The 12,270-nt window shown below is 40.6% G+C and overlaps 1 protein-coding gene across 1 annotated transcript in view; it reads right to left on the bottom strand.

Annotated features, from left to right (window-relative positions):
• The window catches only part of nrg3a (neuregulin 3a), a 270,644-nt gene that overhangs the window by 92,915 nt on the left and 165,459 nt on the right, over window positions 1-12,270 (bottom strand). Inside the window, exon 2 of the mRNA XM_026309893.1 lies at window positions 10,191-10,320. Within this exon, the coding sequence (XP_026165678.1) occupies window positions 10,191-10,320 (130 nt within the window). The remainder of the gene's footprint in view (window positions 1-10,190; window positions 10,321-12,270) is intronic.

Genomic DNA, 12,270 nt, shown 5'->3' with positions numbered 1-12,270 from the left:
CGAACAAAGCTATAGAAGCATTCTGGGGTTGCATTATACAGCTACAGTATCTCCAGTGTGTGAAGCAATGAGAGACACTAGTTTTGCTGCACGAACCAACGAAGTCACTGCAGCACAAAGAGAAGCAGTGCACATGTAAAGAAAAGCCTCGTCGTGACAAAAACTCAACAGGCGTCTGGTCTTCGGCTCCAAACGGCAAACACAAAGAGACAGAAAAGAACACAGACTTTTTAAATGGTCCCTGCAGGGTGTTCTCATGCTGTGTCCCAATTTCATTACATTCCCAATTACATATTAATTTTATCTGGGATTTTAGTTTGCTGTGCATTCACCCTGGAAATCTGACAAAAGCAAGTAACTCTAAAATGTCAACATGCAGACTAAATTTGCTTGATTTTTGAAAGCAGAGTTGGATGCTATTGTGCTGTAATTCAGTGAATGGAGCCAAATTAAAACCAATTATGGATAATGGATAGCAAAAGAATAACAGATGAATGGGCGAGAATCAAAACATTTTGCTTTCTGTTTGAGCAGTTCTGATTTTAAATTGGCAGCAGTCCTCACTGAACACATACTTCTACCATACCAATGGTTATTATAGTGTATTGTGAGTTCATTGAATAATGCTCAGTTAGAGGAAAAGGGAACAATGTTTATCTAGTGTCTTCTGTCCAAATTAGAGCAGCAAAGGCCATATGTGGTACAGGAGTCAAGAGAGAGGAGACGTTTTTTAAAAATTAAGGATGAGAGTTGGGGTGCCAGATGTGTGCTAAATGTCTCTGGAGATACAAGCACTTCAACTGACAAGCAAGAAACACACACACACACACTTCTCTGCATCTCCCTCACACCTCCATTCACTCCACTACTCATCCCAGCATCTTTCTTTTCTCGTAATAACAAGCTGACAGACATCAGCCGGACCTACAGAGCATCTCCTGCCAGATGCTGGATTCCACCTATGGCCAAAATGACCGTAGCTGTAAGATGGAAACACTCCTGCTGTTTGTGCCCAGTCTCAGCCTGAAGCAAAGCATTGTGGGGCAGCAACCCTGAAATAGCTTCTCCACTCTTGGCCAGACACACACAACATCGCAGTAAACCAAAGAAAAAAATATGGCTGCATTATCAGCTATGTTTCTGCAGCACATGATTATCTCTTTATAGCCAGTAGTGTATATGTACACGCATAAACATAAACAACATTCACACTCTCCCCCAGACACACACACACACACACACACACGCTCATTCTAATAAGTGATTATGTGCAGTAAGAAACATTATATGCAGATTAGGGAGCACTGATTACATATCATATGGAACGTCTGTTTAATTTTTGATTAAATATAAACAAATGATTTTCAGTATTTTTCTTTATTTTCTGCTGCTAATATTATTGCTGGTTTTAGCTCTCCCTCAGTTGGTTCAGTTGTATTGACTCAAGTGCAATACAAAGCAGGTTATGGCTAAGCAATGGAGTCATATTTCATATTTATTGATACTGATTCTGTACTAATAAAACTTTACATGATTGTTTTTCTAAAAGTATTGCTGCTATTGTGTTGGAACTGAAGCCATTTAATCCCATGCATGGTGCTACAGGCTTTTCAACAGCACTAAAAAAGTAGTAAATGATAACTAACGAATGTTATCATTTACTGTACATGTAGTTATGAGGCAGATTGTCTAAAAGGAAGTTTGAGAGCAGATGTTATGGGAGGTGCCTGAGTTTTCAAGTAAAATCAAACATTTATCGCTATTTACAGACTCATTTAGCAAAGATTTTTAGAAAATCTGGCTGAACCAGTTTACAAACAACGATTGGTAACAGGTGTTACACAGAACGAGAAATGTAATATAAAATTGAGCCAATGAGCCTGTAATTTTATTTAGTTTGGTCTTGACAGATTAACAGTAACATTTTCTGGAGCGTCCGATGATGATTCACTTTTAGTCACAACCACATCAAACACTTTTACTATCTTTATATATTTCAAACAAACTGTCACAAGAAATAGGACTAAAAAGATTAGTTAGAAAAACAGCGTTACATTCAGTTCAAACACACTGGAGCAACAGCTTCAGCTGGCGACAATTTTCAGGTAAGATTTAAATGTCAGTAATTGAACAAAGACAGTTTAATAGGACGATTACAGGGCCTCTATTTGAAGATGTCAAAATGGCCATTAGCTGAGTGTGAGCGTGACAGTGACCTTGATCAGATTTTGAAATGGAAACGCATTAAATATTCATGAACACTTAAGAGAGGATGAGGTTCATGAAGGAGCTGCTGTATGTACAGACTGTATGGGAAGCGTCCGTGTGTAGGTGTGTGTGTGTGTGTGTGTGTGTGTGCGTGTGTGTGTGTGTGTAATCAAGCCTTGCATTTCTGAAAACACACCGACAGAGAGCTGCTTCTTGTTAGAGCGGGAGACAGACATGTCTGAGCTCGGGGCGCTGCTGCCATCTCAGTGACGTGCACTACAGTAAAAACATACATCAGCAGGCTGCTGCAGCTCCCAGGTAGCACAGGGACCCCAGACCTGCTTAATATTGCAGACACAGCTCTTCTTCAGTCATTCCCTCTTTTCTACTCTTCCTCTGTCTCTTTCAATCTCTATCCACCCCTCCTCTTTTTCTCTTGTTCTTCTTTTCTCAGCAATCCTTCACACCACACACACTACAGTATATAATCAGTCAATGTCTTAATATCTTATTAATTTTCCTTCCTTCTCTTTATTCCTGCTGACATTCAGTATTCAGTAGCCATGCAATTGTACAGTGTGTCTGTGGGAAACGCATAAAACTTTCTCCCAGTTTAATTTTGTTTTCTTTAAAAATGCGTTCCTGTATTTTTTCAGCGTTCTCCATGTTGCAGGAGGGAGCAACACAAATTCTGTCAGAGTTTTGCGGGGAAACGGAGAGTTCATTTGCATACATTTACATCCCATTAACACATTAAACCTGCTGACTTGAAAGGGTTGCCTTGATTAGGAACGCCAGCAAATTATTGTTTGTCTACTTCTTCATGCCATCTCATGCTCTTTTCTGCTTCACCACGGGCGTACGGTGCACGTCCTGGTGTCTGCTTGTACCTGCACATCATTTTGAAAAATACTGCAGGAATATCCCTCAACCTCTGATGTACCAAACTCCACCTCTGTCTCTTTCACTGCTTTTGTCTTTTACCAAGCGGTCATGGTCCACAGCTAGAATATTACGTGATCATATGCATCCTGGCTGTCACTCACTCGGAGACAAAATTATCTTTACTACCTCTGCTTTCAGTGCATTAGATATGATGAAACTATTCCTAAAAGCTGGACTGTTGACTGTAGCACATCTGACCCTGCACACAGCTCATTACACATTATGGACAACCTGCTCTCAACTCTCTATATACATAAAACAATGCACAAGATACCTAAAAGATTTTTTCCATACAACAAATATTAGCTTCTGTTGTTGCATTGTCAGTATTTATATGCAAAATCTGCATCTTTGTCTGTTTTGTCATTGTGCAATTTTGTCATTAGTGCAATCTGTTCTGGGAAATTAATAAAATTAGAATCGTAATAAGACTAAGAATTAAAATGCTTAGTCTTCTCACAAAATGTTATCTGACTGCTTTAGGATATTCTTTATCAAACCGTCTTTAAAAACCTGCATTTGGCATCGTCAGGGTCCAATTGCCACAGGCTGAGTTATTCACAGGAAATGTCACTGTGATTAATGATCGTAATTTGTCTAAGTATTATTATTCAGAACCGTGTAGAATGTGACAATTACTTAAAGCTTTTAGGATTACCACCAGCATGGCACATCTCAATTTTACATTTCCTGCACTTTATGTCCAAATTACAAATGTGTTTGTTACATCTACACAACAACGTTAACGACCGACAGCTTCTGCTCTCAGTTTAATTCTCATGGCTGCTTGGACCGAGCCAGTTTTATTGTATTACTTTTCTCAAATGAGCATATTTACAACATTGTTTGTCTAAGGAGACTGAGGATTCTTACACACAAACACACACATTGTATATGTGTATGACTGCAAAAGCCTTAATTGGATACTCGTGTTTTTAGACAGAATGCTTGAGACTAATGCAATTGCACAATTAAACATGTTAAATCTTGCTAATTAAAGCTAACAAAAGATGGCACTAGTAATCATTTAAAGAGCCTGGGAACAGCCATTGAGAGGACAGCATGAGAAAAGTCACAATTACAAGAAATCACACATTAATCAGATATTAATACTAGTTCAAATCTGCGAGAGCACAAGTCAATAAAGGCCAATTCTGTTATGCGGCCAACAGATGTTTATGGTTGGACTTGGATTTAAAAAGGTCTAAATGTGTCCAACCCCAAACTCCCTCACTGAATTTAATGAGAGCCGCGTGACTGAGTCAGTGAATGTGCAGTGAAGGTGTAATAATAGAATAAAAAAACTGAAGTCTTAATAATTGGGCAATAATTGGATTCACTGTTAATACAAAAAGGTATGTCGATTTGTGCAATATTGGTTTCTTTCCTAGTCAAGCACATGAGCTACCTAAGATATCTAAAAAAACAACATGAAACAATAAAGATGATTAAAAAAAACAGCAGCTTCATGACCAATTCCTCTGGAGTGCAATGACTTCCCTTTATATAGCCCCCTGATTGAGCTGCCACGAGATCATTAAGCCTTCATTGTGCGCTAATTAAATCAGCACACACTGATGTTTGGCCACCATCACTCACTCTCAACTCCTCTCAATAACCATGTCACCACCAAAAGCACTCATCGCCTGTTTCCTGGTTTACATTTGTTTTCCACCCTCCCAGCTTCTGTTTTCCATTCCCAGGCACACCGAGTGCTCCGCTTTGCGTCTTGGAGAATTCATTCACCAAAACTGCGCCTTCTAGCCACAATATGTGGTCTCTTATCTGTTTAATTTTCTCCCACCTCGAAAGCATGCCACGGCATCAGCCTTGTTTATTACTGTCAGAGAGGCACCAGTCGAGCTCCCAATGGTGAGCCATTATTATCGCACAGATGGCAATGAGGGTTGAGAGAGATAGGCAGAACGGCAGAAATGGAGAGACAGAAAACAGAGAGAAGGAGGGCAAGGCAAAGAGGAAAAAAACACAAGGAAAGAATAAGAGGCTGAGAAAAACATGGTATTTTCCATTTCGAGAGCAACCAGATGGTTTTGTGAATGTAGGAAGGTGTGGATCACATGCCTTTACACCGTTGCGCGTACAGACACACACGTGCATGAACGTAAACACAAATGTGCACCTATACAGTGACCATCTGACACATTTTTATCCCAGAGGCTTCCTCCTGTCAAGGTAAATCCCTGCTGTCAAAAACAATATTGCACAGAGAGCCATGACCTCTCCATATATCCTTTACTATCACTGTGCTCCCTGGGGGGATGTCAGGGGTCTCCTGGGGTGACAGACACATCCATTGGGCTGTGTTTCTGCAAGAGCAGCTGCTTTTCACCAATTTATTGCAGTTTGGTCACTCTGGACATTATAATTAATTTCTCATAGGTTTCGTGTGTGTAGTTTCTTAACCTGCCAGTAAGCAATTTTTTGTATTTACATAAAAGTAAATACAAAACTGTAAACTTCAAACAAAAGATATTTGGGGTTAAAGCTGCAAGAAAAGTCCTGGGACCTTTTACAGCTGACAGACTTAATCCTAACGTGCTTGTACATTTTATGCTGCACCTCCCACTTCTTTACTATGAAATATTGTATAGCAGGCATACAACCTACTACTATAGACGGTACGATAGCTCATCATGACAAAACCGAGGCACGAAATTAGTCTCAGTTAACACCACTGTCATTATGGGTTATTGAGTGAAGATTAATGGGCAAAATTGGATGGTTTATCTATTCAAAATGCAATTACAGTATGATGTAAAATAAAGTGTGTAGAAAGGAAATGTGTCTGAATACTTTCTAAAGCAACTGTATACATACACCTGCACAGCAGAAACACATAGGTCCCTGTTTTGTTTTCATATGCTTTTAATCTCCTTGTTGACTTGCAGCTTAGATGTGTTATTGCCACTACATTTTCAATTTCATGCATGCTTCTTGTTAATTGGCTTGTCATTGTGTGTGTGTGTGTGTGTATACGTGTGCATGTGTGTGTGTGCATGTGCATGAGTAGGAAAGGTAATGTTATAAATTCCACTGAGCAGCTTCTCCTTGCACCTACGAGGCCCAAGTCAATCTGCTGGTGCTGGTCCATGGCTGAAAAGCCGCAGGCTGCTCAGGAAAGGCTGGAGTCCAGAGAGACCGAGGGAGCATGATGAGTGAGTGAGGGAAGGAGGATTACACTGAAAAGAAGTGGTTTGTTTGCTGCATAACCTCCCCCTGTGGCCTCTTCTTTACCTTGTGCCACCAAATGTGCAAACCACTTGACTTTTTGCACATAAAGCACAACTGACAGCACATCCTTCCAAAGCCAGCCCACTGCTGTACGCTCCGCTGTCATGGACCGGTTCAGTTCTGGAGAGGGTCAAGAATTTGTTGGCTCTGATTCATTTCATTCTTGTTCTTAGACATCACTTGTTTCTTGGACATAGTTTAGTGTTGAAAATATTTAATTAACTTTAACTGACCGGACATGTTTCCTCTTGTCACATAAACTAGCTGAGTACCGTGGAAACATTTCAGATAAGGTTTGGTTTTGTTTCACATAGGTAAAACATAAACATCTACTGAGTTTGGTGGATTTTTAGGGCCTTTCAATTGAGTCCAATAATATACGAACAAAGAGGATCAATATTCAGGGGCAAGATGGACAGAAATGATGACACTGAAGAGAACTGGTCTAAATCATGAACCACAATTGCTGAGCAAAAGCCAGAGGAAAGACTCCATTTTTCCTAATTTTGAGCCGCATAAATAAACATCACTGTAACCTTTAATTTTAGCAATCAATGCCTTAAACCCACACTGCTGCCCTAGCACTCCTATTCACAAAGATACCTCAGTCGCATACTCCTAATCAGTTCAATTCAACATCTCAGTGCAATTAGAAGGTGAAAATCATCCTCACATTAGTGACATCAACACTTACAGCAGCTCTCCATTCGTGCTTAGATTTCTAAGGTGGGGGAGAGGTCCGCCCCGCGACCTGCCACAAGTCTCAGCCAACATCTTAGCACACACGCTGTTCCAAGGTTTGTGTGTCATGCATCTGTCTCTGCCCTCTAGAGAGTGTCTGTGTCAGACCCCAGTTTCATTGGCAGGGGCTTTTCAAGGATCTCTTCCAAACCCCTGCTAGCTCCACCTGCCTGGGGAGATTGCCTTTCTATCGCTCTGGAATAGCCTCTCAGCAGAGGGCGATGAGACAGGCTTTGCTGGCCCTTGTTGCCAACTACACTGAGGGAAACCCTTTCTGTCTGGTCATTCCAGCAGGAGAAAATAAACAAACTGAATTCATTCCATATCCAAAGAAAGAACAAATAAACAGAGGTGAATAAGAAGAGGTCAGGTTTGGCTATGTATAAATGGATATAATAGTGGATATGTTATTTAGACAGCCAACACATTAGTGCATTTGGTGCAAGGCGCTTGGGGGAGGCTATCCCGGCTGACAAGGGCACCGGTCGACATTGTGCATAGCGTATGAATAAAACAGTGTAGTGGAAACTTTATTCCAAACAGTATGTACAGTAAACTATCATTAGAGCTTCTGTTCTCTTTGGGAAAATCCAGCTAAGCCTAAAAAGTAATTAATCAAATTCAGCATCACATACTTTCATAACTGAACGCCTTGGCCTCTTGCTGCGCTCTGAAAATATTATCTTAGCACACTGACTAATTTACTGGTTAGCTGAGCACTAATGATTGAACGCCTGACTATGTTGCCCAAAGCAGCGAGCACTAGTGTGTGCATGTGCATGTTTTTGTGTCAGCGGGTGAACGAACAGTCAGTGTGACTCACATTGAATCCCTCCCCTCACTGCACCTGTCCCCGAAGGTTGGAAAACACAACCGGTGCACACCGACGATGCTAATCAGCGCTCTGGGGGGCAATATCACGCATGTTTTACAACTGGTCGGCGACACTTGATGCTTGAGTTATGACTCTCTGGAGAAAATCATTGTGAAAAAATATCAAGTTTGATCTCACATATAAACATGATTAATTCCTCCACAAACCACCTCAATTTATCCCCATTAAACTTCCGGATTGATCAGGCTCTTACAACCTGATTTGTCTCAATTTGCTGTAAACACAAACTGAATCAGATTATGAATTGATCTTGTGCTTGGGGTTAAATTTGTCACTTTTGTTGATGAGGATAAATTAATTTCTACAATCCTGTCAAAAGAAGCAGTGTTTCCTATTTTGTATTTCCCTGTGAATTTTAGTGGTACTTACTCTACAATCTAAAGTCACTTTAGAGCCTCACTCAGAAAATACATCTGTTCATAAAATATTCATATAAAGAGTTTGATTCCAAAATGACTGACTCATTAGTTTAATTGCAAAGTATAAAATATCACCCTTTCAAAACTCTAAATGTTGTTTTTTAAGCAAAGTACTAAACACACGACATAGTTTTACTACATGATCCTAGCAGCTGTTATTCAGATTCAGAGCGGATGCCATATAGTTTGATGGTCCATATCTTTCCTTCAGAAAGCTCACTGCCACACGATTAAGCAGTGGAGATCAATCCGGTGCACATTATCTCCTCTGTACCTCTGCACGCACATTAACATGCACAGACAATGTGTTGTCCCACATGTCCCAGCGAACATCGCAAACCTTCGCTCTCTAACAGTCGCTTGTCCGCAAACGTTGTTGCCATAACAACGGAGGTAGCAGGGTTGAAGGTAAGCGGTCCACCCCCATCTCAGACTCTTCGTCCACCTACACTTTGGACTTTCTCTCTGTTTTCTGCTTCTCCTCTCCTGTTTTGTCCCCTTCTCTCTCTCAGCTATCACTGTTTTTAAGAAACAAAAAGAAAGCTGAAAAACATTTGTGCTGCTCTGGACTTCAGTTGACTCCTGCCTGGATTACAGTCCATAACACTGAAAACTGCAGAAGACAAACTGAGTGGGTAACTACGTCTTTACAATCCTACTGATTTTCTACAGAAAAAATATTTCTTGAATATCATGTAAACAAAAAGCACAGGTTTCATCAGAGGACTGCAGAAACATGGTTGACAGGTAGGTTTCTGCTGCAGAGACATTTGATTGCTGGAGCTGCACCACGCAGGAGGACTCTATAGCAACCAGTTCACTCATCACTGATACGCATCGGCACATTTCACGTGTAGCCAGACATCTTCCAGTAATCGGTTCATGTAAATACAGTTTCTATGCACAAGTGTACTGTATCTGTGAGGACAAAATGTGTGTTCAGGTGCATATTCACATTTCTTTGTGTTCAACTTGGTCCATATATTTACAGTGTCGTTTACAGTTTTCTATTTCTCGCTACACTGCTGAACTAAAACACACTTGCATACACACACTTGAACATGCGTACGGATGTATACTTGTAGCTCAGGGGAGGCAAAACAGGCTCTTTGAAAAGCAGGTTGGGTGGAAGTCCTGCGGTTAGATTTTTGGAAGATGTTTTGGGACTTAATTAGTAAAAGGCCCCAGATTCAAACGGGCTAAGTGCCCATAAGCTCTGCTCAAATCTGGGACAACTATGGCACACATGCAGAAAATGCCAAGACCCATGCATGCACACACACACACACACACACACACACACACACACACACACACACACACACACACACACACACACACACACACACACACACACACACACACACACAAAGGCTATAGTCACATACATGCACAGTGCAGCACAAAGGTTTCTTCGATGATTCGTTAATTATTTCACTAAGTTTAGTATTTCTTACACAAAACCTACATAAACATGTACTTGTACACACTGAAGCCCAAATAGCAGGTAGAAGTAAAACTATATAGTGTTTGCCAACATGGTTCCAAACATTGGACGTGTTTGCCTCATCTTTGAAAAAAGACTCAAACATCATCTAATCCAAAATGTTCCTTACTAAGACGGAAGAAGCAGCAGTAGACGACTGTAATAAGAGCAGGAAGGAACTATATCACATGCAGGAAGGAGTGGAGGGAGGAAAGGAGGAGGGCGTTTAAATAAGGTCACTTACTTGCAGTGCTTGTGAGGCCCACTAAGTGTTTCGATGACAAAGCATTCACCACCATTTAGGCAGTAGGCCAGGTCCTTCTCATGACAGGGTTTGAAATGCTCCGAGTGCAACGGAGGGACAGTTGGAGATGCTGCAACACAAACAAAGTGTTGTTAGTCATACTCAACCCTTAACATACATATATTCATACAGACGCTTATACACAGCATTAATTCATCTCAGTATCTTCCTGCAGCCTACAGCTGCTCCTCAAATGTCATTATAACTGTCTTTGTACTCTGTAATTCTGCAAATAAATCACCATATTGTTATAAATTACAGCATATCAGTTTTCCAGGAGAGGGTACTTACTCTCCACCCAAGGATCCATAAAAAGAGGAGTCCGTCACTGACTCATAACACACTACACATTGTGGATAATACCAGCACACTATTGTTTGTTTCGAAGCTGTAATGTCAGAAGCAAAAGATGGATGGAGGATGGGTAATAATCTGTCCTGCTTTGATTAATACTCTGCGGCCACAGTAGTGCCATTGGAGAGTTTGACTTCTCCCAGTGATTTATCACAACATGCATGGCTGATTGTGGACACTACACACTTCTGAGGGAACCTGCTCAGTGTAACTTAATACATGAACTTATAATTGAAATTAATAAGTGAAGCACCAGTTGTTTGAATGTGATGATGATAAGGGGAGCTAAGCTTAAAGTAAAAAAAAAAAAAAAAAAGATCAAATTAATATTCTGGGCATATTTGTTCTTTTGGAAGATCATTTATAAAATAAAAATTCAAATGGAAATACAGATATTTCCCAGAATTCATGGGCAGTCATCCATCAGTGGTGTTTTGAAAGCCCGAGATGCTGCTGGTTGGGGCATGACTTTCAGATATAGGGAGAAATCTGCACCAGAGATGATGTTTTTATTAGTGCCAGAGCAGACAGCTGACTGTTTCCTTTGTGCCTACAAATGAAAAATGAGCGAGCTGAGGGCTCTCATTAGCCGATCCTCAGCCATGTTTTTAAAGGGGCTGGATGAACACTGATGAGCCAGAACTTCATGCTTCAATGATTAAAGATCTTTTTTACTCATAGGATGCTGTTATAACACTAGTGTACTGATTACTGCATTAGGCCGCTCCGTAATGTGTAAGATACATCTAAATGAACTGAAGATTTCTCAGTCAGGGAACAAAGACAGATAAATGGTGTTTGGGGGAATGGGTGGCTGAAGAGAGGTGAGTTATTTCAGTATGGCCCCAGATCCCTTAATCAGCAGTATGAGCTGTGTGTGGAGAGGTGGTGAATTAGGTTATGAGCTGCAGGCTGCTGATTGTGCTCCAGAGATCTTCAACAACCCTTGGTAATTGGCAGGTGAAGGACTGGTTTCCATGTGAGAGGGGAAGCAAGGTCAGGAATTGAGTCAGCGGTGAGACGTAGTTTTATTAGCTGAGAATATCCAAAGGTTGGACATGATGACACAAGGATCTTAATCAAAGTGGTAGCTTGTAAAAGGTTATTTAAACAGTTATGCTGCAACTTGTGAGAAGGTCAGAACGTACGAATCCTAATTGTTGTATTTGAAACCGCAACTACCACAATATGTTAAAGGGGAACACGACTGATTTTACACACCAAGATCAGTTTACTTGTCACTGTTTCGCAGTGTCTTCTGTTGCTCTGTCTGATGTTTTGAGCATACTTTAAACACTGGAGTGACCCTTCGATCCACGTTATGCACTTGAAGTAGTATAATTTCCTGCTTATTAACATGACCTTTCCCAGAGAACATGTGAATCCTTGGGTGAAGCTAAAAGTTTTTGTAAAAAATGGCTGGAAAAGTTTCTCTGATCTGAGTGGTTTTGTTTGTCTTCAGCAGGACGGTTGAACAGCTTTGTATAAAGTGAAAAATATTCATAACCACTATCCCTAATGATTTAATTGCACGGAGACCTGTCTCTATTGATCTCTACTGAGGAGCTAATCAGTGACAGTGTCTTGCCTCTTTGCTCCACTTTCAGTCTGAATTCAGAGTATTTGGCTGCATTTTCAGAAACTGACAATTAGTTTGAATAAAATA

This window comes from Mastacembelus armatus, chromosome 15 (assembly GCF_900324485.2).
Source record: "Mastacembelus armatus chromosome 15, fMasArm1.2, whole genome shotgun sequence".
Lineage (NCBI taxonomy): Eukaryota > Metazoa > Chordata > Actinopteri > Synbranchiformes > Mastacembelidae > Mastacembelus > Mastacembelus armatus.
Note: the sequence above shows the minus strand (reverse complement) of the source record. Positions and strands in the feature narration are given on the sequence as shown.